We start from the raw sequence: 25,360 nt of genomic DNA, 5'->3' as shown, positions 1-25,360 counted from the left end.
TTACCTCTTGGAGAGTGGTATCTCCTAGATTGGTTAGGTATCACTTGGGAGCCTCCGTCAAGATTGTGGAGTTGAACCAAGGAGTTTGTACGGGCAAGGAGATCGCCTACTTCATGAAGATCTACCCTAGTGAGGCAAGTCCTTCGTGGGCGATGGCCATGGTGGGATAGACAAGGTTGCTTCTTCGTGGACCCTTCATGGGTGGAGCCCTCTGTGGACTCGCGCAACCGTTACCCTTCGTGGGTTGAAGTCTCCATCAACGTGGATGTACGATAGCACCACCTATCAGAACCATGCCAAAAATCTCCGTGTCTACATTGCGTTTGCTCCCTCCAAACTCCTCCCTTTACCTTCATATGCAATTGTTTTACATTCCGCTGCTATACTCTTAGAATTGCATGTGTAGGTTGTTTGCTTGACTTGTGCTAAATTGCTAAAATCTGCCAAGAATTAAAATTGGGAAAGGCTAGGTTTTTATTTGGTCAAGTAGTCTAATCACCCCCCTCTAGACTTACTTTCGATCCTACAAGTGGTATCAGAGCTTTGGTCTCCATTAGCTTTGATTTCCATAGCTTTTGGTGGTCATAGCCTTGGTTTCACAACCTAGGAGAGTATGGCGTCTAGCGAGGGAAATTACCACTGTAGAGGTCCTTACTTTGATGGTACTAATTTTGCTAGTTGGAAGCATAAGATGAAAATGCATATTCTTGGACATAACCCCGCTGTTTGGGCTATTGTGTGTATTGGCTTGCAAGGTGAATTCTTTGATGGGAGAGAACCGAACCGTGAAGCTACCGCGGAAGAGTTAAAGATGTTGCAATACAATGCTCAAGCTTGTGATATTCTCTTCAATAGATTGTGCCCCGAAGAATTCAACAAAATCAGCCGTCTTGAGAATGCAAAGGAAATCTGGGATACTTTTATTGATATGCACGAGGGTACCGACTCCGTCAAGGAATCCAAATTGGATGTGCTTCAAAGTCAACTTGACAAGTTCAAAATGAAGGATGGTGAAGGTGTCGCTGAAATGTACTCTAGGCTTGCTCTCATTACAAATGAGATTGCCGGCTTAAGAAGTGAAGAGATGACCGATAGATTCATCATCAAGAAGATCCTAAGAGCCTTCGATGGAAAATATGATACCGTGTGCACATTGATCCAAATGATGCCTAACTACAAAGATCTCAAGCCAACGGAAGTCATTGGAAGAATTGTCGCTCATGAGATGTCACTCAAGGATAAGGAAGAGCTCCACAACAAGTCAATTGGTGCCTACAAAGCTTCATGTGATGCCCCCACATCATCAAATGAGAAGGAAACCTTCAATGAAGAATTGAGCCTAATGGTGAAGAACTTCAACAAGTTCTACAAGAATAGAAGCAAGGAAAGAAGTTCTAAGTCAAGGTCCTACAATGACAAAAGATCTTCTAGTCATGAGCGTAACTGCTACAATTGTGGAAGACCTAGACACTATTCAAATGAGTGTACGGCTCCTTACAAAAGAAGAGAAGATTCTCCCAAAAGAAGAAGTAGGAGAGAAGAATCACCGCCAAGAGAGAGAAGGAGTAGAGATGATCGTTATGAACGAAGATCCTCTCGGAGAAGCAAGGATTCAGAGAGGAAGGACAAATCATCAAAGAGCTACACAAAAAGAAGACATCAAGCTCATGTTGGTGAATGGGTATCCGGCTCTGACTCCAACAGTCACTCCGAAAGAAGCTATCACTCCGACTTCGAATATACTCAAGATGAAGGTGTTGCCAGTCTAGCACTTGTTTCAACCAACTCCTACGACATATTTGAGTCACCAAATGAAGGAAGTGGAAGATGCTTCATGGCTAAAGGCCCAAAGGTATCACACCCCGAGTATGTTGATTTCAATAGTGATGAAGATGACTTGCTAGGTGATGATGATTTACTTGTTGACAATTCTAGTGATGAAAACTATGATGAACTTGCTATTAATCATGCTAATCAAGAAAAAACGAATGATGATGATAAGAAGGAGATTGAGTGTCTAACTAAATATCTAAACACTCTTAAGTTAGCTCATGAAACTACCTTGGAAAATCATCGAGAGCTTTTAAAGACTCATGAGAAGCTACGCTTTGAAAAGCTCAACCTTGAGCAAGAGCATGAGTTCTTAAAGGCCATCAATGATGATCTTCGCAACAAAAGTTCTTCTTACATTGCCAAGTGTTTACTTTTGTCTACTTACATGCCACAAGTTAAATCTAGCAACAAGAGTAAGAAAGATTCTTCTTCTAGTAGTAACAATAATCATGCTAAAATCAATGATGTTGCTTCTAGTAGTTCTCTTGATTCCACTAATGATTCTCTTAGCCAAGTTACACTTGAGCAAGAAAATAGCTTATTGAAGGGAATTATAGAGAAAGGTGTTTACAAGAGCCTTGCCGGAAGTAAGCAATTTGAGGAAATTTTACGCAAGCAAGGAAGACACCGGAAGAATCAAGGTGTTGGTTTTGAATGAAAGTTCAATGCCAATGGAGTTGAGTGGGAAGAAGATCAATACCCCAAGATGAAGTTTGTTCCTCAACAAGAGAAGTATGATCCTACTTCTTTCCAAGGAACACAAGCTCAAGATGATCTTCCACCACAAGACCACAAGCTAAAAGGCAAGGACAAGCTTCAAGAGGAGATTGATGCATTTGAAGAAGCTCCCAAAGCCTTGGTCAAGTGGGTTCCCAAGACCACATCAAGTTCTACTTCATCAAGTACGACTACAACTCCAAGGATTCCCATCAAGATGGTGTGGATCCCGAAGAAGAAGAACTAGAGAGTTCTTGAGGGTGACTCCGCCAACATACTTCACTCATATCATTTTGGCGAGGACAAGTACAAACAAATTCCATATCTTGCACTAGTTCAAGGAGTCACAAACCCTCTTGTTGGTAAGACAAGGGACAAGGTAAACTAATGCTTTCATGGACATCATCCTATGTGAACATTACTCTATGTCTATGGATATCCTTGTTTGTTCTTTGTGGGACTAACCCGTGTAGGTATTGAAAGTGCAACTCACTCCAAAGGATTGCTGCAAAGGATCTACATCAACATTGAGCATCTACATCTTCAACACCTACATGAAGTCATCATCGACAAAACCCAAGGTTAGTTCATCCCTCTCAGGGGGGATATCACATCTAGGGGGAGCTTTACTACAATCAATTGAGCTAAAGCAACTCTAATGGTGTGAACACAACAATGCTTTATGTAAAAGTGGCAACCCCACTTGCGCTTAACGATGAGTATGACCTACGATCAAAAGTTCTCATTTGACTCCTAAGTCAATATACTCATATATAGATGACCTAGTCATCGGCAAATTGCTTGATAGATGCTAGAGTGTTTGTGCATGCTTTGTCACATATTTCTTTTGCCATCTTATTGTGTGAGCATGTTGGATGCATATTTTACTCATTCAAGGACATCCATTTGTTGCTTTGATTGTTTGGCTTTTTCTCTTCTGCCAAATGGATGGACAAGAATGCCTAAGAACTCCCTCTAGCTATCTATGCTTTCCTCATCTCAAACTCTATTCATGCTACATCACAAAGTTTGATCAAGTCAGATTCGAACCACTCTATGTGAGGAGCACTCGGAGTCCCCGATTCGTCATAGACTTAAACTTCCAAAACCTCTTTGCACATTTCGGTATGACCGAGTCATCCATTTCGGTCACACCGAGACCACTAAGTTGATCTAGGTTTTCAATCTCGGTGCAACTGATTAAAACATTTTGGTCACACCGAGTTGCAGTAACCGCTTGCACTTCTGCATCTCGGTGCCACCGAGTCGTTCCACTCGGTCACACCGACAGGGTCAGGTTATATATACTAACGGGTCAAATTTTGGAATTTTTTCCGAAACCCCTCACCCGCGCGTAACCTGCTCTGCCTCTTCGGGTCTCCGGATCGTCCTCTCGCCGCCAGCGACCTCCCGCCGCTGGTCTCCGCCGCCGTCAACGACAATCTGCTCCACCGTTGCTGCCGTAGCGAACACTCGCCACTCTAGGGTAAGTGTTCGACCCCTTGTGTTGTCTTCTTCACTCCGATTCCTAGCACAAGGACAATGCCATGTTTCTTGCCACGATTGAGATTGATTCATCTAGCTAAAACTCCCTTAGGTATATATTGATTCGAAAATTTTAGGGTTAGCTCCTCGCAGAACTCATCTCGGACCGACCGAACTGTAGAAATCGGTCTCACCGATTCGGCCTTGGCTATTACACATGCCCTTTTCGGTCTGACTGAAACATGCAAATCGGTGTGACCGAGTTCAAGATTCTGCGAAACCCTAGCAATCTCGGTGCCACCGAACGGTGACTCGGCACTACCGAGTCCACCAGTTTAGGTTGCAAGTGTTGCTTCGGTATCACCGAGTTGGTCAATTCAGTAGCTCCGAGATCACTTCTGTAGAGAACTAAAACTAAGCTTTTTGACTCAATTATTTTGCAAAACCCCCGTACTCTGTGATGCTCACAGGGTCTGCTGACAGTTTGCCTGCAATATGTCTGATCAAAGTGACAGCCAGAACAAATCTGAAGAATAGGTCTAGATGAGTGAGGGCAGTAGTCCCTCTAGCTCTTCTGATGATGGAAGCAGGAGCACTCCAAGCAACTTACCTAAGGCAGCAACCAGATCCAGGAAAAAGAAAACCTCAGAATCTGAGGATTATGTGGCCATTGAGGATGAGGCCACTTCAAGGAAAAAGGTGCTGAAAAAGGAGTATGGCTCAGCTGCTACAGTTAAGCCAAGGATGCATAAGAAGGCACCAGCAAAGAGAGTTCCTATGTCTAAGGCCAGAGCATCCACTGCTGAAACCTCCAAGCCAACTGAAGAGGTAGTTGGAGAAGGGAAGAAAAGGAAGGAAAGGGTCAAGAAGACCGCTGCCAGAGTGGTTGGCAGATCATCCATAATGAGAGGTTCAGATGAAGAGGAAGAGGATGCTGCACCGGCTCCTAAGGCTCAGAAGCTTATGGGAGATGCAATCAAGTCAGGGCTGCTCCATCTAAGCCCAAACCTGCTCCCAAAGTTGCTGCTCAGAAACCTCCAAAACCCAAGAGGAACACCAGGAGTATACCAGCTGAGGAAAAGAACAAGGCCCCAGTGCCTGAAGCTGCTGAAGAAGAGGATGATGAATCCCATGTTTTGCGGAAGTTGAAGCCCAAAATTCCTGACCATAATGGTGCTCATCCAGTCGAGGACATGCACATCAGGAAATATGCAGGATTGATATTATGGAGACAGTCTGACCCATATGCTGTCAGGAGGAGAACTGTTTTGGATTACAGGTTTCACACAAAGGAACAACAAGATTTCTATGAAACCATTCTGCTTGACAAGAAGCCCATAGTGTGTGACATGAAATGGGTGGACTGGGAGTTCATCCGGGAAAATGAAGATCACTTCACTGGAGTGTATGACAGCTTTAAGGCATGTGGAGTTGATGAATTCATTGGACAAAAGCTCACCAAGTGGAATGATGAGTTGATCATGCAGTTCTACTCCACTGCCCACTTCTATCCAGATGGGAGGATAGTTTGGATGTTTGAGGGTACCAGGTACCAGTCCATAGTTGATGAATGGGCTAAGCTGATCAATGCCCCTACAGAGCATGAAGATGACTTGGATGTATATGCCAAGAAGAAGAAAGACCACAACTCCATGGCAAACATGTACAAGGAGATCCCCGACAAGGCTTTGGAAACTCACAAGCTTGGATCTGTGCATTCTTGTTGTCTGGTCTGCCTACGATCAACTGGATCTTGAGGCACACTCTGCTACCCAAGTCAGGAGATCACAAGATGATTAGAGGGCATTCTATCAATCTGCTCCAACTGTTTGATGTCCCTTAGCAGTTCATGGTTATGAGCTTAATGGTAAAAACAATCAAGAGGACTGCTACTGACCAGAAGAGAAGTTGTGGGTATGCTCCACACATTCAGGAGCTCATCAACTCTAAGATGGGAACAGGAACTTATTTGCTAGACAAGGAGCATCTACCCATATATCCTGATTTTGAAGACAATACCGTTGTGATGACCGGGGAAGATCCATCATCTGTGCAAGCACATGAGAAGAGAGAGAAGGCAAGGGCAGAGAAAGCTGCAAGGATGCCAACTACTGAAGAGGCATCTCAAGTATTCCTGAAGAGCAAGCAAGATCATCTTGGATATCTGATTCAAGCTACACTGAGGATTGAGAAGGGCTTGGCCACCCTGACTCAGAATCAGGAGAGTCTGGAGAGGATTGTGGAAACAAAATTCTATGATCTTGATCTGAAGGTGACTGAGATTCAGACTGCAGTTGAGCAGATTTAGGAGGAAGCAGAGGAGAGGAGAGGAAAAGCAACCACTGATGCTTTCAAGCATGTGCCACGAGGTCCAAGGTCTGCTGCAGTGCCAGTGTCAGATGCTAGAGCTTCAGTGTCAGCACCAGCAGCTACAGCTCCAGTGCCACCTCCAGCACCCACTCTAGCAGCTCCAACTACTTCATCGAAAGCCTTCGTCCTTGGAATTCTATCCACACCTCCTCCCGAAGACCAAGCCTGAGAGACGTATAACACTATGCATTTTCAAACTTTTTGGTAACTTGTTGCCAAAGGGGGAGAAAAATGTATAGATCATAGGCTTCGAGAGAGAGTGTCTTGTTTTTTATCTCTCTTGCTATTTTGGTTGAACTACTTTTATTGTGTGCTTGTGTGAGATACCTTATGTCCTTGTGAGATACTTATATGATCATGTGGTTGATCATATGCTACATTAATGTTTGGTTGAATGATGCTATCCTTTATATTCCATATATGATCATTCACTTGCTTGGTGATAAGTGCATGCTTTTACTTTCTATCATTTTGAGCGCTCCACCAAGATGTATGTGACATGGAAGAGTAACCCATGATCCTAATCGATTGTGCATTTGCATTCAAAAGCAAATTTTAAATAATGCACAAATTTAGGGGGAGCTCTTGCTTATCACATACTTCTCAAAGCGACGATGTTTTTAAATCTTATAATCATTTGTCAAAGCTTTGATCTATATGTTTTCATCAATTACCAAAAAGGGGGAGATTGAAAGTGCAACTATCCCCGAGTGGTTTTGGTAATTCCTAACAACATATCGCTCATTGAGCTAATGCTACTTGAAGATAAATATTTCAGGAAAAGCTCAATGATTGGCATGTCATGGATTAGAAAGTGGATCCCTCAAAATGCAAAGGACAAAGGATTGGCTCAAGCTCAAAGCTCAGGACTCTACATTTTTTATTTTAAGTGATCCAAGATCACATTGAGTCCATAGGAAAAGCCAATACTATCAAGAGGGGGTGAGGTGTTGCTTGATGAGTTTCTTGCTCAGAGTGCTTAGTGATATGCTCCAAAAACCCTCAACTACTTTCTCACATCCACATATGTCCCAAACCAAAAGTCAAACTCGGCCCCACCAAAACTGTCTATCTGGAGCCACCGAGTTCAGTTGACATAGCCACTGCCAGAAACCCTAGTCTTTTCGGTCTTACCGATAGGGATCTCGGTCTCACCGAGATGGGATTGCAAACTCTCTGTTTCCCTTCGTAAACTTTCGGTTAAACCGAGACGAGTGATCGGTCCCACCAAGATTGCAATGCAAACTCTCTGTTTCCCTTTCGTAACGTTTCGGTTCTACCGAGAGAGTGAATCGGTCCCACCGAGTTTGCCTAACCAACTCTCTGGTTAGTCTATTACCAAAATCGCTCTCACCGAGTTTGTGTAATCAGTCTCACCGAGATTACGTTATGCCCTAACCCTAATGATATCGGTCCCACCGAGTTGGCATGTCGGTCCCACCAAAAACCCTAACGGTCACATTATGAACTAAATCGGTCTGACCAAGTTGTATGATTCGGTCCTACCGAGTTTGGTGATATGTGTGTAACGGTTAGATTTTGTGTGGAGGCTATATATACCCCTCCACCCACTCTTCATTCATGGAGAGTGCCATGAGAACATGCCTACACTTCCAACATACATTTTCTGAGAGAGAACCACCTACACTTGTGTTGAGGTCAAGATACTTCATTCCAACCACATAAATCTTGATCTCTAGCCTTCCCCAAGTTGCTTTCCACTCAAATCATCTTTCCACCAAATCCTATCCTATGAGAGAGAGTTGAGTGTTGGGGAGACTATCATTTGAAGCACAAGAGCAAGGAGTTCATCATCAACACACCATTTGTTACCTCTTGGAGAGTGGTGTCCCGTAGATTGGTTAGGTGTCTCTTGGGATCCTCCGTCAAGATTGTGGAGTTGAACCAAGGAGTTTGTACGGGAAAGGAGATCGCCTACTTCGTGAAGATCTACCCTAGTGAGGCAAGTCCTTCGTGGGCGATGGCCATGGTGGGATAGACAAGGTTGCTTCTTCGTGGACCCTTCGTGCGTGGAGCCCTCCGTGGACTCACGCAACCATTACCCTTCGTGGGTTGAAGTCTCCATCAACGTGGATGTATGATAGCACCACCTATCGGAACCCCGCCAAAAATCGCCGTGTCTACATTGCGTTTGCTCCCTCCAAACTCCTCCCTTTACCTTCATATGCAATTGTTTTACATTCCGCTGCTATACTCTTAGAATTGCATGTGTAGGTTGTTTGCTTGACTTGTGCTAAATTGCTAAAATTTGCCAAGAGTTAAAATTGGGAAAAGGCTAGATTTTTATTTGGTCAAGTAGTCTAATCACCCCCCTCTAGACTTACTTTTGATCCTACACCACCGTAATACTTATGCTATCTTGAGAGAAGCCACTAGTGAAACCTATGGCCCCCGGGTCTATCTTTTATCATATAAGTTTCCAATCTATTTTATTTCACAATCTTTACATTCAATCTATATCATAAAAATACTGAAAATATTTATCTTATAATTATTATCTCTATCAGATCTCACTCTCGTAAGTGACCGTGAAGGGATTGACAACCCCTTTATCGCGTTGGTTGCATGGTTCTTATTTGTTTGTGTAGGTACGAGGGACCTGCGTGTAGTCTCCTACTGGATTGATACCTTGGTTCTCAAAAACTGAGGAAATACTTACGCTACTTTACTGCATCACCCTTTCCTCTTCAAAGGAAAAACAACGCAGTGCTCAAGAGGTAGCAAGAAGGATTTCTGGCGCCGTTGCCGGGGAGGTTGCACCAAGTCAAGTCAAGATTTGATCTCCCGTCAACAAGCCATTTCTAGCGCCGTTGTCGAGGAGATCTACTCACAAGTCAAGACATACCAAGTACCCATCACAAACTCTTATCCCTCGCATTACATTATTTGTCATTTGCCTCTCGTTTTCCTCTCCCCCACTTCTAAAACGTTTTTCAAAAAAACCTTTGCCTTTTCTTCGCCTTCTTCCCGTTTGTCTTTTTGTTTGTGTTGCCATGTGCCTTCTATTTGGTTGCATCTTTGCTTGCTAAAAATCTATTCATATGGATCCACTTAAAGTGTTCTACTTGGATCATATTCGATCCTTATGCGCTCGTGCTGAAACCCCAACTAGCCTAGTTGATGGGAAATCTTTAGATGAGCATGCTCATTTTGTGCGTCACTGTTTGTCTGAAAAAGGGAGACTCTTATGGGATCAAATAAACAGACTGTTGTGTTATGCTTGGAATCTTTGTGAAATTTGTGATTTTACTTGTTTCTCTAAGAACCCTAAAAAACACCTCCCCTACCTATGTGAGTTTAACGGTAATAAAATCTTATCTTCTTATGCAAAGGGTGTTTATAGTTACTACGATATCGAACAAATTGAAGAATTTGTTGCTTTTAAGGGTGCTTATGAAGTTTATTCTTTGTTTGAAAAGTATGATATTACTCTCTATGAATCTGAAAATTTTGACATACTTAAATATTGCTATGAAAACTATTCTCATAATGTCTATGTCAAAGAATTTATTGAAAGAATGACCGTTGCTTCGGAAGAAAATAATGATATGCATGAATCTATAGATAATTATGATTCCATTGATTTGATTGAAATATCCCTTGATAAACGTGATGCTTGCTATTCTTGTGGCCATGATGCCAATATTTATGAAGATGAATTTGCTATAGTTCCTTACGTTAAACATGAGATCGTTGCTATTGCACCCATACTTGATAGTTCCTTCGATGAAAAGCATGATTGCAATGATTTTATTATAAATTCCATTTATTTAAATTGTGCTAATAATATGCAAAACCCTAAGCTTGGGGAAGCTCGTTTTGCTATGTCCACTACTTGTTGCAATGATCATGATTGGGGTGATTCTTCTTATGATCTTGAAAATTTATTTAAGCCCCATGATGAATATGGGATTGATTATAATGTTTGCAATAATATTGAAAGTGTGTTTGGAAGAGTGTAAACTTTAGATCCCACATATTTGGAGAATGTTCAATCTTATGAAGTTTTTGATAAAAGTGGGTTTCGAGAGGTCATGACTTTAGTTAATGTTAATCCCACTAAGAGTGTCAACTTTGCATACATGTGGATCATGTTAAGAATATGTTTTGTGATAGCTATATTGTTGAATTTTATTATGATCCTACATGTAATTATTATGAGAGAGGAAAATATGGTGGTAGAAATGTTCATGTTACTAAATTACCTCTCGTTATGTTGAGATTGCTATTGTTTCTTTCCGCTTCCTTGCATATGCTAGTTTTTGCTTGACTTGATAATTTGTTTGCTTATAAGATGCCTATTCATAGGAAGTATGTTAGACTTATATGTGTTTGTCACGTTTTTTATGATGCTCTCCTTGTGCTTCAATTCTTGTCTTTCATGTGAGCATCGCTGAAATCTTATGCCTAGCTATAACGCTTTAAACGATAGCGCTTGTTGGGAGGCAACCCAATTTTATTTATGTTTCTTGATTTTTGGTTCTGTTTAGTAATAAATAATTCATATATCCTATGTTTAGATGTGGTTTTATGCTTTTAATTAGTGTTTGTGCCAAGTAGAACCTTTGGGAAGACTTGGGGGGGAGTTTTAGCGATCCTGCTGTAAAAACAGAAACTTTAGCGCTCACAAGATTTGCTGCCATTTTTTACTGGAGAGTGCAATTAGGTTGATTCTTTTTGAAGATGATTAATAGATAAATTACTCACGTCCAGCATTTATTTTAGAATTTTTGGGGTTACAGAAGTATTCGAAACCTACAGATTACTACAGACTGTTCTGTTTTTGACAGATTCTGTTTTCCGTGTGTTGTTTGCTTATTTTGATGAACCTATGCCTAGTATCGGAGGGTATGAACCATAGAGAAGTTTGAATACAGTAGGTTTAACACCAATATAAATAAATAATGAGTTCATTAAAGTACCTTAAGTGGTGGTTTGTCTTCTTATACTAACGGAGCTCATGAGATTTTCTGTTTAAGTTTTGGGTAAAGATTTGATGGATTATGGAATAAGTAGTGGTAAGAGCCTAAGCTTGGGGATGCCCAAGGCAACCCAAGGTAAAATTCAAGGACAACCAAAATCCTAAGCTTGGGGATGCCCCGGAAGGTATCCCCTCTTTCGTCTTCTTCTATCGGTAACTTTACTTGAGGCTATATTTTTATTCACCATATGATATGTGTTTTGCTTGGAGCGTCTTGTATGATTTGAGTCTTTGTTTATAGTTTACCACAATCATACTTTCTGTACACACCTTTTGGGAGAGACACACTTGCATTGGAATTTATTAGAATACTCTATGTGCTTCACTTATATCTTTTGAGCTAGATAATTTTGCTCTAGTACTTCACTTGTATTTTTTAGAGCACGGTGGTAGTTTTATTTTATAGAAATTATTGATCTGATGTCTACTACACAACCTTCTTCTTGTAGATGTTGTTGGGCCTCCAAGTGCAGAGGTTTGTAGGACAGTAGCAAATTTCCCTCAAGTGGATGGCCTAAGGTTTATCAATTCGTAGGAGGCGTAGGATGAAGATGGTCTCTCTCAAGCAACCCTGCAACCAAATAACAAAGAGTCTCTTGTGTCCCCAACACACCCAATACAATGGTAAATTGTATAGGTGCACTAGTTCAGCGAAGAGATGGTGATACAAGTGCAATATGGATAGTAGATAAAGGTTTTTTTAATCTGAAATTATAAAAACAGCAAGGTAACTAATGATAAAAGTGAGCATAAACGGTATTGCAATGCTAGGAAACAAGGGCTAGGGTTCATACTTTCACTAGTGCAAGTTCTCTCAACAATAATAACATAATTGGATCATATAACTATCCCTCAACATGCAACAAAGAGTCACTCCAAAGTCACTAATAGCGGAGAACAAACAAAGAGATTATGGTAGGGTACGAAACCACCTCAAAGTTATTCTTTCCAATCAATCCGTTGGGCTATTCCTATAAGTGTCACAAACAGCCCTAGAGTTCGTACTAGAATAACACCTTAAGACACAAATCAACCAAAACCCTAATGTCACCTAGATACTCCAATGTCACCTCAAGTATCCGTGGGTATGATTATACGATATGCATCACACAATCTCAGATTCATCTATTCAAACCAACACAATGTACTTCAAAGAGTGCCCCAAAGATTCTACCGGAGAATCAAGACGAAAACGTGTGCCAACCCCTATGCATAGGTTCATGGGCGGAACCCGCAAGTTGATCACCAAAACATACATCAAGTGAATCACGTGATATCCCATGGTCACCACAGATACGCACGGCAAGACATACATCAAGTGTTCTCAAATCTTTAAAGACTCAATTCGATAAGATAACTTCAAAGGGGAAACTCAATCCATTACAAGAGAGTAGACGGGGAGGAGAAACATAAGATCCAACTATAATAGCAAAGCTCGCGATACATCAAGATCGTACCACCTCAAGAACACGAGAGAGAGAGAGATCAAACACACAGCTACTGGTACATACCCTCAGCCCCGAGGGAGAACTACTCCCTCCTCATCATGGAGAGCACCGGGATGATGAAGATGGCCACCGGAGAGAGATTCCCCCTCCGGCAGGGTGCCGAAACGGGTCTAGATTGGTTTTCGGTGGCTACGGAGGCTTCTGGCGGCGGAACTCCCGATCTATTGTGTTCCCCGATAGTTTTAGGGTATATGGATATATATAGGCGGAAGAAATACATCAGGGGAGCCACGAGGGGCCCACGAGGGTGGAGGGCGCGCCCAGGGGGTGGGCGCGTCCCCTGCCTCGTGGCTTCCTCGTTGATCCCCTGACGTGCACTCCAAGTCTCCTGTATTGCTTCCTTTCCAAAAATAACTTTTCCGAAGGTTTCATTCCGTTTGGACTTCGTTTGATATTCCTTTTCTTTGAAACCCTAAAACAAGGAAAAACAGAAACTGGCACTGGGCTCTAGGTTAATAGGTTAGTCCCAAAAATCATATAAAATGGCATATAAATGCATATAAAACATCCAAGGTTGATAATGTAATAGCATGGAACAATAAAAAATTATAGATATGTTGGAGACGTATCAGCATGCCCAAGCTTAATTCCTGCTTGTCCTCGAGTAGGTAAATGATAAAAATAGAATTTTTGATGTGGAATGCTACCTAACATATTTCTCTAAGTAATTCTTCTTTATTGTGGCAAGAATATTCAGATCCATAAGATTCAAGACAAAAGTTTAATATTGACATAAAAATAATAATACTTCAAGCATACTAATAAAGTAATCATGTCTTCTCAAAATAACATGGCCAAAGAAAGCTATCCCTACAAAATCATATAGTCTGGCTATGCTCCATCTTCACCACACAAAATATTTAAATCATGCTCAACCCCGATGACAAGCCAAACAATTGTTTCATACTTTTGGTGTTCTCAAACTTTTTCAATCTTCACGCAATATGTGAGCGCGAGCCATGGATATAGCACTATGGTGGAATAGAATGGTGGTTGTGGAGGAGACAAAAAAGAGAAGATAGTCTCACATCAACTAGGCATATCAACGGGCTATGGAGATGCCCATCAATAGATATCAATGTGAGTGAGTAGGGATTGCCATGCAACGGATGCACTAGAGCTATAAATGTATGAAAGCTCACAAAAGAAACTAGTGGGTGTGCATCCAACTCGCTTGCTCACGAAGACCTAGGGCATTTTGAGGAATCCCATCATTGGAATATACAAGCCAAGTTCTATAATGAAAGATTCCCACTAGTATATGAAAGTGACAACATAGGAGAGTCTCTATCATGAAGATCATGGTGCTACTTTGAAGCACAAGTGTGGTAAAAGGATAGTAGCATTGTCCCTTCTCTCTTTTTCTCTCATTTTTTTATTTGGGCCTTTCTCTTTTTTATGGCCTCTTTTATTTTATTTTATTTTTTTTCGTCCGGAGTCTCATCCCGACTTGTGGGGGAATCATAGTCTCCATCATCCTTTCCTCACTGGGACAATGCTCTAATAATGATGATCATCACACTTTTATTTTCTTACAACTCAAGAATTACAACTCGATACTTAGAACAAGATAGGACTCTATATGAATGCCTCCGGCGGTGTACCGGGATGTGCAATGACTCATGAGTGACATGTATGGAAGAATTATGAACGGTGGCTTTGCCACAAATACAATGTCAACTACATGATCATGTATAGCAATATGACAATGATGGAGCATGTCATAATAACAGAATGGTGGAAAGTTGCATGGCAATATATCTCGGAATGGCTATGGAAACGCCATAATAGGTAGGTATGGTGGCTGTTTTGTGGAAGGTATATGGTGGGTTTAAGGTACCGGTGAAAGTTGCATGGTACTAGAGAGGCTAGCAATGGTGGAAGGGTGAGAGTGTGTATAATCCATGGACTCAACATTAGTCATAAAGAATTCACATACTTATTGCAAAAATCTATTAGTTATCGAAACAAAGTACTACGTGCATGCTCCTAGGGGGATAGATTGGTAGGAAAAGACCATCGCTCGTCCCCGACCGCCACCCATAAGGAGGACAATCAATAAACAAATCATGCTCCGACTTCGTCACATAACGGTTCACCATACGTGCATGCTACGGGAATCACAAACTTCAACACAAGTATTTCTCAAATTCACAACTACTCAACTAGCATGACTCTAATATCACCATCTTCATATCTCAAAACAATCATAAGGAATCAAACTTCTCATAATATTCAATGCACTTTATATGAAAGTTTTTATTATATCCCTCTTGGATGCCCATCATATTAGGACTAAATTCATAACCAAAGCAAATTACCATGCTGTTTAGAGACTCTCAAAATGATATAAGTGAAGCATGAGAGTTCATCTATTTCTTCAAAATAAAACCACCACCGTGCTCTAAAAAGATATAAGTGAAGCACTAGAGCAAATGGCAAACTACTCCAAAAGATATAAGTGAAGATCAATGAGTAGTCGAATAATTATGAAATTATATGAAGACTCTCTAACATTTAAGAATTTCAGATCTTGGTATTTTATTCAAGCAGCAAGCAAAACTAAATAAAATAAAATGACGCTCCAAGCAAAACACATATCATGTGGTAAATAAAAATATAGCTCCAAGTAAAGTTACCGATGAATGAAGACGAAAGAGGGGATGCCATCCAGGGCATCCCCAAGCTTAGGCTTTTGGTTGTCCTTGAATATTACCTTGGGGTTCCTTGGGAATCCCCAAGCTTAGGCTCTTGCCACTCCTTATTCCGTAGTCCATCGAATCTTCACCCAAAACTTGAAAACTTCACAACACAAAACTTAAATAGAAAATCTCATGAGCTCCATTAGTGAAAGAAAACAAAACACCACTTCAAGTTACTGTAATGAACTCATTCTTGATTTATATTGGTGTTCAACCTACTGTATTCCAACTTCTCTATGGTTTATAAACTCTTCTACTAGCCATAGATTCATCAAAATAAGTAAACAACACATGAAAAACAGAATCTGTCAAAAACAGAACAGTTTGTAGTAATCTGTAACTAACGCAAACTTTTGGAACCCCAAAAATTCTAAAATAAATTTCTGGACGTGAGGAATTTATCTATTAATCATCTGCAAGAAGAATTAACTAAATAGCACTCTCCAAATAAAAATGGCACCAATTCTCGTGAGCGCTAAAGTTTCTGTTTTTTACAGCAAGATCAACAAGACTCGACAGGCTTGTGTGGAGTTGAATGACAACACGCAGAGGTCTTTTGGCGAAACTGGGGGCTCTTTGTCTAAAGGAAGGGAAAAGTCAACAGGCCAATCCCAGTTTCAGAATTGGAAGAAGCAGTAGGAGGTTCACCATCAGAAAGGCATGGGACAACAAACTCTCTTAAAGCTTTCTTCGAATAAGTCTTTCGCTTGACTTGGCTCAACGGCTTTAGTTCAGTAAATGCTTTCGTATGAAGCTTGAGTCAAGTCTAGTCTCATGCAGTGAAGATCGTCAAGCAATCATTGCTTGTCTCTCCGAAACCTATTGATAAGGAACGCGTTCAAGTGTATGGAATAATCAAACCGTTCACGTATTTGTTAACATAGCGTTGGACGATTGATTCCTCTCTTTCTCCATGGCCTGCTTCCCATAACTGGCCTTACTAAAACTTACGAAATGCTAATTTGACCTAAATTTCCGGTTAACTGCTGACTTTCTTTGCTAGCTCACCCGAAACTCTGTCTTCAGGAGGAAAGCTTGCTTGAGTACCTTACTTGAAAACAAACCGCTTGAGCTGTAACCGAAACAGAAAGGTTTGATGAGCCGCTGCTTGCTCTCTAACTGCTCTTACCGCTTCTTCTTCTTGACCTCTGCTCACTGCTGCCAATGCTGTGACTGCCGCCCCTATCTCTAAAGCTGCGGATTACAGCTCCTGATTCAAGCAGTTTTTTTTTTCTGAAGTATGAGTCTTGTTTGTGACATTCAATTCCAGAATGAACATTCAAAGGAAAAGTAGTATGGGACGCTGCTTGCTATTACTGACTGCGGTTGCCGACCGAAGAATTGAAGATCTTCAATCTATGTTTGAGTGCTCTTGCGAAAGAAAATAATTTCGAATGAAAAAATGACTTCAAAAATAGGATAGGATCGCGGATTCCATATATTTTTATAGAAAGAAAGATATTGTACTCCGCATCTTTACACCGAATCCTTAAAAGCCATTTAATGCCTTCTTGCCTGCCTTCAGTTCATGCCTTCAGGCTGGCCTGCTCTTGCCTATGAATGAGATGCCTACTTCCCATTAAGTCAAAATACCTCATAGACATACATATTTTTAAGAATACTTAGTTAGTTAAAGAGAAAGATGGCTTTTGACAATTTTTTTAGTCCCCTCGTTCCCGAGCAAGAAAACGGATGCGCTAACGCGCAACGGCTTTCACGCTAGTTGCTCAATCCGTTGCTTGTTCGGAAGAATCCGCAAATGAATATTCTTTATTTCCTCTCGGACAGGCCCTCTTTTTTCATTCGAATGTACATCTTTTTCGGTAATGATCATCTACAACTGAAAGACTGACGTCTTCCTCTACTCGATCCTTAGTTATACAATCTCCCTCCACCTCAATTTTTATGATCCTCATAGCCTTTTTATTCGCGTCCTCCCCCTAGATCTATTCCTGTCGCGTCCACGTCCTCTGCCTCCATTAACTAGAGCTGCACCATCTTGTTCATTATTGAGAATAGGCCTCTTCTCACACCGTACCAGTTCTTTTTGCAGTTGAATCTTCCCGTTCTGGCTTATTGAGTGTATAGATTCTTTTTGAAATGCAATCTATTCCCACGTCACTCTTCTCATAACATATCCTGTTCTCCTCACTTTGATTCTGGATTCACCGGTTGATTTAAGACGGGGTTCTATGCTTTCTAGCCCCATTTGACAAAAGTGAGCTTCCTCTATCTCTTTTGTAGGAATCAGATAGCAATGCTCATTCGCAAGGTTGTCAGAATCGCGATTCTGTTATACGATTCTACGACTTTACGATCCAAACTAACCCCTATGATTCTACGATTTTAGTTCTTAGAATCTATGTTTCTACGATCCTGATAGTGGAGATTCTACGATTTGCGATCCTACCATTAAAGCTCTGATCCGATTCAAAATCGCGATTCTGACAACCTTGCTCATTCGTGAATAGCATTTCATGCTTCCGCTACTTCGTCGGAGAGATCCATGGAAACTCAAAAAAGAAAAGCGGACGACATTGTTCATACGATAGCCGGAAAAGTAAGTTCTCCCGCCGGCTATTCAAAAAAGAAAGACTTACTTATTCATAAACTTCCTTTTATCGACCATAATAGCTCTTATACGCTTGTACAGAGGAGTATAAAACAATGTATATATATAGGTGTTTAGTATCCTACAAAAACATTAACATCCAAAGCACCGTAAGCTTGCTTTCTCTCCCGCTGACAGACAAAGAAAAGGTTTTTTTAGACTTTTCTATGGTAGGCCTACGCTAGTGGAATATCTTTTTTGTTTGTATTCTAGCTTAGCTCTCTCTATTCTTTGCTTAAGCTATCGTGTCGTGTAGATGGATGGCATCTCCCTATTCCCACATCCCCGGATATGATTAATGCATGGAAGCTAAGGAATTGGGTCATTCCTTAGCCCAAGATGCAAGCATTTGGACTCCATCCGAATATGGCAGTTGAACTCTTATAATAGGCTTGGCTCAGGAAAATGGGCTTATCTTGGGCAAAAAAACGCAAATAAAGAAGAGCTTCTTGTTTCCAAGCGGAACTCGAATGGGCTGCTAGCAGATTTGTTGGGGATGGCAAGTTAACACCATGGGTAGGCTTGCCTTTCACTCGCTCTGGCACATTTTGGCGGAACGTCAACGTTATATATAGTGGAATTCTAGAGGTAAGTTAATGTTTTCAAAAATCCAAATGGAAAAGGATTTGCAAAAATATGCAGATTAGAAGCTAGTATCTCCAGTTTTATGAGAGAAAGAAGAGGAAGAATCGGCAAACATCCTAAAAAATGGTACTTTTGTCTCAATCCGATCAAAAACAAACATATTCTATTGTGTGTTGACCACCGGGAAACGAATGGATTAAGATGAAGACGGACGGTTCAATTAGCGAGCATGGGAAGGCTTGTGGAGGTTTAGCAATAAAAAGGGGATATATGCGTTCTCTCAAGCAGTTAAGAACAAGACCATACTCGACGTCGAGCTCTTTTGCATCTGAACATGTATTCAAATAGCAGCTGAAAAGGAGTGTTAGAGGATTTGGATTGATTCGGATTCCCTAACGTAAGACATGGTCTACTCTCAAGATCCCAAAGTCCGCAGCTAAGGAAAGCCCCTTCTTCATAAGATCAAGAAAGTACGAGCGTCTTTCGAAGATTGGAAAATCTCCCATACTTGGAGAGAAGCAAACCAACCAGTCGATTTGCAATTGACTATGCTTAGTAGTTGACATCTTTGGTCTTCACATTTTCCCTTCCATTTTGTAAAGTTAGTAGAAGAGGATACATCCAGTAAATTGACGAATGTCAATCTTCATTTTTGTAGATTAATACACTGGTAGGGGTCGATCAGGCAAATCCCAAAGCTGACCCCCGAACAGCTGCCAGACTGCTCTACTGATCTTCTCTCTCTTCAGAAAAACGGAACCTTCTCAAAGACTCCCTTTGCACTGAGAACACAATTCAGAACCCTCCTTCTCACAAGAAGGCAAACCTTGTACGTTGATCGAATCTTCTTTCGCATCCAGAAGAGAGGCTGTGGGCTATCCGAGAGAGTGGTTCAGGTGACTACCGGAGTCATTGATTAAGCAGGTTAGATGGGCTTAGTAGGGCTCGAACCTACAATATCACCGTTATGAGCGGTACGTTTTAACAAATTAAACTATAAGCCCAATCGGATCTCTACATGCCGGGAAGAGCGGACAGAAAGAGGAGACCTTTGCTCTATCTCCTTCTTCCTCTTCCCGGGGCCCCGGAGGGGTTCTTTGGCAAGCCCTATTAAAGAAGCTAAGTGACTTTCGTCATTCAAGTAGTGAGTTTGAGAGTGACCGTTAGGGCGACCACTTGTACTTCTAGGCCTTGGCGACCTATATGTTACGCAACACAGCTTCACTCGATTCAGTAAATCAATAGTTCAAACCAGCCCACTAATAGCTTAGATAGTTGCCCTTCCACTTTGGTATAGTTGACCCTACGTATTGACTCAAGGTTCATAGGAAGGGGGAACCCAGACGTAGTGGGATGTAGCCTTCAGTTGTTTTGGTACTTTTTCACTACGTCTTATTATTTGTTTTGTAACCGGCTTTTCACCGGCAGGTCAGTAGGCCTTTTAGAAGGCGAACAAACGAAAGTTCTCCGCGGGCGCTAGCGCTATCTTGTTCGCTTTTGTCAACTGAAGTCGCGTGTAGCGCCAACTAACTGATAGCTGATAGAGCACGGAGCCCCTTCTCTAAGCGAGCAGAGCCATTTCTTTCTACTGTCGCAAAAGAAAAAGAAAAGTACTAAAGGCGAAGGGCATTCTGTTGTACAGCTACTTTGGTATAGTTACAAAGGTAACCGGTAGGTGACTATTGAATCGACAGTAGTTACGAAAGGGGGAAATAGCTCAGTTGGTTAGAGTGCTGGTCTGTCACGCCAGAAGTCGCGGGTTCGAACCCCGTTTTCCCCGCCCGATCTTCCTCTTCCTGCCTGACTCATTTTGAAAACACTGGAAGCTGTTGATCCCAGCGTAGCATTCAAGACAATTGTTCCTTCTTCGGTCTCCCTCCACCCCCTTCGTTTGTTGTGGGTCTCACCACAGGCACTTACTTAATGAATGAGTGAAGATCTTCCTTCCCCCCTTGTGTCTTACCAAGGACTGAGTTCCCACTTGTGGCGGAAAAAAAGTATACCATCCCACCCGGCCCGGGGGGTTAAGGTTCCTCTTGGAGACTGCCAGTCTACAAGAAGCTGGCAGAGCTTTAGCCATTGGACCACATCCATCCATCCTCCTACCTAAAGACGCCTTTTCTTGTTCGTTCTTCGAATTACGCTAGTGGAAGCTAATTCCTTCCGGCTAATGAAGATACTACCCCAGTCTTCCCATTCATTCCCAGTGGATCCTTCTTATCCCTTTTCATTGAACGAACCAAGTTCACCTATACGAGAGTGAGGAATAGAAATCCTACAATCAACTTCCCACTTTTGATGTCCCATTTGACGATTCTGCTGTGTCTTTAGAAAAAAAGGAGAAGGACAGGGGTCGCTAGTCAGAAAAGCTATAACTATCAATTCAAATTCTGAATGAATCAAATCTCCCCAAGTAGGATTCGAACCTACGACCAATCAGTTAATAGGCGACCGCTCTACCACTGAGCTACTGAGGAAGAACGGACTTAAGGAAGCTGACTCTCGTTCTTTGGCCCAACCAACCGCAGACCGAAAATCCTAAAAGTGCGTCACTTTTTCTCTTTCACATACACCGGGAGAAAGGATGACGATAGCAATCCCCTTTGCCTCCCCGGCCGGGGTAGGACAAGGGGGCGGCGGTCAACCATCAACTCTCAATATGCATATTGATCAATCGATCTCCGTGTCCTACCAGTTCGCTAAGTAGACTCACTCTATCGAGGGGAAACTAAGGTTGGTTCCTGCCAATTCCCTTGCTGATCAGCCTTAGAATTGGCAAGTATGAGAGAGGACTCTCTCTGTCTCTCCGAGTTTCAACTACTAAGTGAAGTTAAGTAGCACTTCAGCTATTCTAAATGTGAATAGATTCCGATCAAGCAAGCAGGAGAAGGTGGTCCTTTCATCTCTCTGTCTGCTCCATGCTCTATAAAGGATCATGAGCAGGTTTAATGCTAGAAAAAACGAGATCTGCCTAATCATTTCGGTAGATGAAGTAGTGGGAGGTCACAAAGGAAGTAAGGGGGCATGTTAAGTTGATAATTTCAAACATTGTAGCATCCTTTTGACGGTTGGGCTTTGAGTTGAGAACTTTTAAGAACTCTTAATATGAAAATACACATTCTAAAATGACGCATCGAGCGAGACCATTCTGTTTCATTGTGAATGAAAGACGTTTTCGACCAACAACATCTACTCATATCCAGCTTCGTGTCATTTTTGAACACTGCATCAGCAAGCAGCAAGCGGGGGAGAGTCAAGTCAAGTACAACACAGGACTGACGGGGTGGGGCGCGCCAAAGCAACCCGGGACCCCAGAGGGGTCACTACAAAAGCGCTGGCGCCTTCTTTTGAAGGTGAAAAACTATGCTAGCTAAGAAAAAGAAAAGGGCTGCGCTAATGGCGAGGAGCAAGAAAAGGGCAGCTAGCTCGAAATCCGATAAATCGAATACCTCCTGGCTTCAGTTATGAGAGAGAACTCCAAGGCAGGATAAAGACTGAGTTGGATTCAGCCGCGTGGGGAATGAAACAACATTCATGGAATGAGTTGAGGCAAAACCTCCAGCTCTTTTTGAGAGTCAGGGGCTTTAAAAGCGCTTTAAAAAGGGCTGTCTGCATTACTGGATTCACTATATCAAATTGTAGTAAAAACAAGGGGCCACGTAGACTATTCTGAGGTGGTATGCTAAATCCATGATCAACTGATGTAGCTAGTGTGACTAAAGCAGCAGCTATTGTCTTAACTGGTTCTAAACTCTCCCACCTGATAAAGGAATTGAAAGACTACCCCGGGCCACGTAGACTATTCCCTTCCGCGGACATTCTTTTCTAGAAGGAAAGTAGCAAAGACGAACGCAAATACACATGAAAATTGCGTCGACTACCTCATCACTGTCCAAAATGGGGGATACCGCTATTCATACATGGATGGACGAGGGACTCCGCTGACAACATCAGTAGATGACTTTTCTCGCGGAATGCTATTAACGTTGGAAAAAAACACAGCTCTCAAACTCATCCTCCGGGTGATAGGTAGAAGCATTAGTACCTAACGGAGCGGTATCTAACCAAAAAGGGAGGTGATGTTCTTTTTAGAAACAGGATGGAGCATGGCTTCCTTTCTTCTTAGATACATTTCATTCATTCCATTTCTCTATAGTTTACACCAGAACATCTTGCTAATCCTGACAGATCTCGAAAAGGGTGGGGGCACTAGAACCAAATCTACATACACATCGAAACTTCCTATCTCAGCCAAGCTAGCACCTTCATCCCACCAATGCATTGTACGACTCTCCACCCCCTTTTCCTCCCTCATGAAATCTGAATTTCCCGCAATGAAATTCGATTTTGTTCATGTCGGCGGTTGGCAAAACGGCCCTGAGATCCGGGACTGGTAAAACATGGGTGCCCAATTTGCTTTTCTGTGCTCCGCCTTAGTGCCCTTATGAAGGCGGCGGGGTGTCCTTAGCCATTGAACCAAACTCTAGGGAACGCTCAATTGCCTGACGTCTCAACTGCAATGGTGAACTCAGTGACATACACTGAAATGGATTGCATCTATTGTTCCAAACAAGGCTGATATTAGCATAAAAGCCCTTCCATGCAATTTCTTGCTTCGCTCTACAAACGAAAGTGCCGGATAGTCAATGGTAACCAGAAGATCTATGGTTTTCGAGAGAAGGTAATTGGAAAAACGATTCATTCCTTTGCTTTCTTTCAGATATCTATTCAATAAGATGATCTGACCTTACCTGAAAACTAGATTCATGAAGAAGCCCAAAAAAGTGCCGGGCTTAGTGCAGCCCAGTTCCTAGCCAGTGTGGGGTTCTGCCATGGATATTTGGTCCACTCCAGAATTCTATTCATTTTTCAAACGTAACTCGATTGACTCAATTCACAAATGGCAAGGAAGTCAAAAGTGACGCTTACAGGTCGTACGACAATTGCTTCTCTTCTGGGACTACATACATCTTTTCTTTAACAACTACCATACAAGCTATTCGCTTAATACATGCTAGTAGGTAGGCTGGTGGTGGAGTATTTATTTGCGTATTTTTTTGGTCTGTCTGTATTTTGGTTTTGGGATGGTGCGAATCCATCTATCCACCATTCTTTTATCTTTCAGTAGTGTCAACCTCAGTTCTGGTTCTTTATCTTGGAATACACTCCGTTGTCCTGGAAGCAATGCTTGAAAGAAAGCGTAAGGAAGCGTCAAATCAGTATGATGTATTGGCAAAGCCAGTAAGAAGGGAATCGAAAGTAGATAGGGACTCCCACTGTAGATGTGGTTTTATACCATGATGAATTGGTACCTTATATCATAGCAAATTTACTTTTCTTTCAAAAGGATATATCAACCTGTAGTGAAACCCGGCCACCGAGCTTGCTTTTACCGCTCTTACAGCTCTCTCTCTTCTTTTTTATGGGTAGTTTGGCCAGAAAGAGAAAGAGGAATGTACCCATTTCTATTTATCCATTCTCATAGAAAGTACCAAAAATGTTTTTGAATGTATGGAGCAGGCGTATGAGTTGATATCTTCAAGAGTCAAATCCTTTTCTTGCCCACCCAGCCATAAAAGAAAAAAATCGTTACGAGCGGTCTTAAACCCTCACCTCAATCTCAAAAATGGAATTGAAAAGCTCCAATTTAAATAATGGTACCGGGGAAATACCCAGGGAAGAATCATTCTTTGAATCATCCAGATCTATTAGCGAATTCAATAAAAAACGGACTGATCCTTGGAATACACCATCATCTTTCGAAGTGTGCAGTCAATATTATGTTATATTCAAAGAAACAAGTCAAAGAGTAAAGGCTTCGCCCTTCAATACCACAATTCCAATCGAAATTCCTACGAGATTGACGTTCGAAGAAAAAGACATGGTTTGATAGAAACTTTAAGTGGGTATCAAATAAACTGGAATGAATGGTATCAATTTCTTCTTTTCTATACTGAATCTGCTTCGGTATCTCTTTCTTCCTTCCCTTCTGTAAACCAAGCAGTGACTAGCCTCTGGCACTCACTTTCCAAAGCACCAATTGACTTGCTTTCAGAACAACCCTGATCAGTTATACCTGAAATACCACCCGTACGTAGTACGCCATTCCCAATGCGAAGCGCCTTTATTTTCGTATTGAACTCCGCTAGGAAGAAAAAGTTAGACCGTAGCCTTGTCGAACAACCTCGTTTCTCGCTTTTGTCGATTGACTCGTGGGACTCTATTGAATTCCAGCATGGGTGTGGTAGATTACTGACGTGAAGCCGAACCTCTATGAGTGCTCTACATGGGCGGATCAAAGCTCCAAATCATAATGTCGCGGCATACATAATCATAAAATAGGATTCATGAGAGCGTTTTCTTTAGCTGCTCCTTAAGAAAGCTATCGACTTAACCGCTTGTGTTAAACATATAGATTGTCTTATTCTCTTTTTTTCTCAAATGACCTATTTCACATAACCGATGTTGATTACAGATTTTGCCTTGCGTCACATTATCGTGGTGATCAATTCCTTTCGTGGATCGATTGAAATAACCGATTTTGGTG

At 41.8% G+C, this 25,360-nt stretch overlaps 1 protein-coding gene and 2 non-coding genes across 3 annotated transcripts; 2 read left to right on the top strand and 1 right to left on the bottom strand.

Annotated features, from left to right (window-relative positions):
* Positions 1-613: 613 nt before the first annotated feature.
* LOC147991167 (uncharacterized) lies at positions 614-2,491 on the top strand. The gene has a single exon (XM_087538555.1). The coding sequence runs from the start codon at positions 614-616 to the stop codon at positions 2,489-2,491; it is 1,878 nt and encodes a 625-aa protein (XP_087394681.1).
* Positions 2,492-20,519: 18,028 nt separating this feature from the next.
* On the top strand, positions 20,520-20,593 carry TRNAD-GUC (transfer RNA aspartic acid (anticodon GUC)). Its single transcript has one exon. It is a non-coding gene; the product is annotated as a tRNA-Asp (tRNA).
* A 625-nt stretch (positions 20,594-21,218) lies between these two features.
* TRNAN-AUU (transfer RNA asparagine (anticodon AUU)) lies at positions 21,219-21,290 on the bottom strand. Its single transcript has one exon. It is a non-coding gene; the product is annotated as a tRNA-Asn (tRNA).
* Between the last annotated feature and the right edge of the window lie 4,070 nt (positions 21,291-25,360).

This window comes from Triticum urartu, chromosome 1A (assembly GCF_056163025.1).
Source record: "Triticum urartu cultivar PI428250 chromosome 1A, HENAU_Tu73, whole genome shotgun sequence".
NCBI lineage: Eukaryota > Viridiplantae > Streptophyta > Magnoliopsida > Poales > Poaceae > Triticum > Triticum urartu.
The sequence above is the reverse complement of the archived record's forward strand: the minus strand, read 5'-3'. Positions and strand labels throughout refer to the sequence as shown.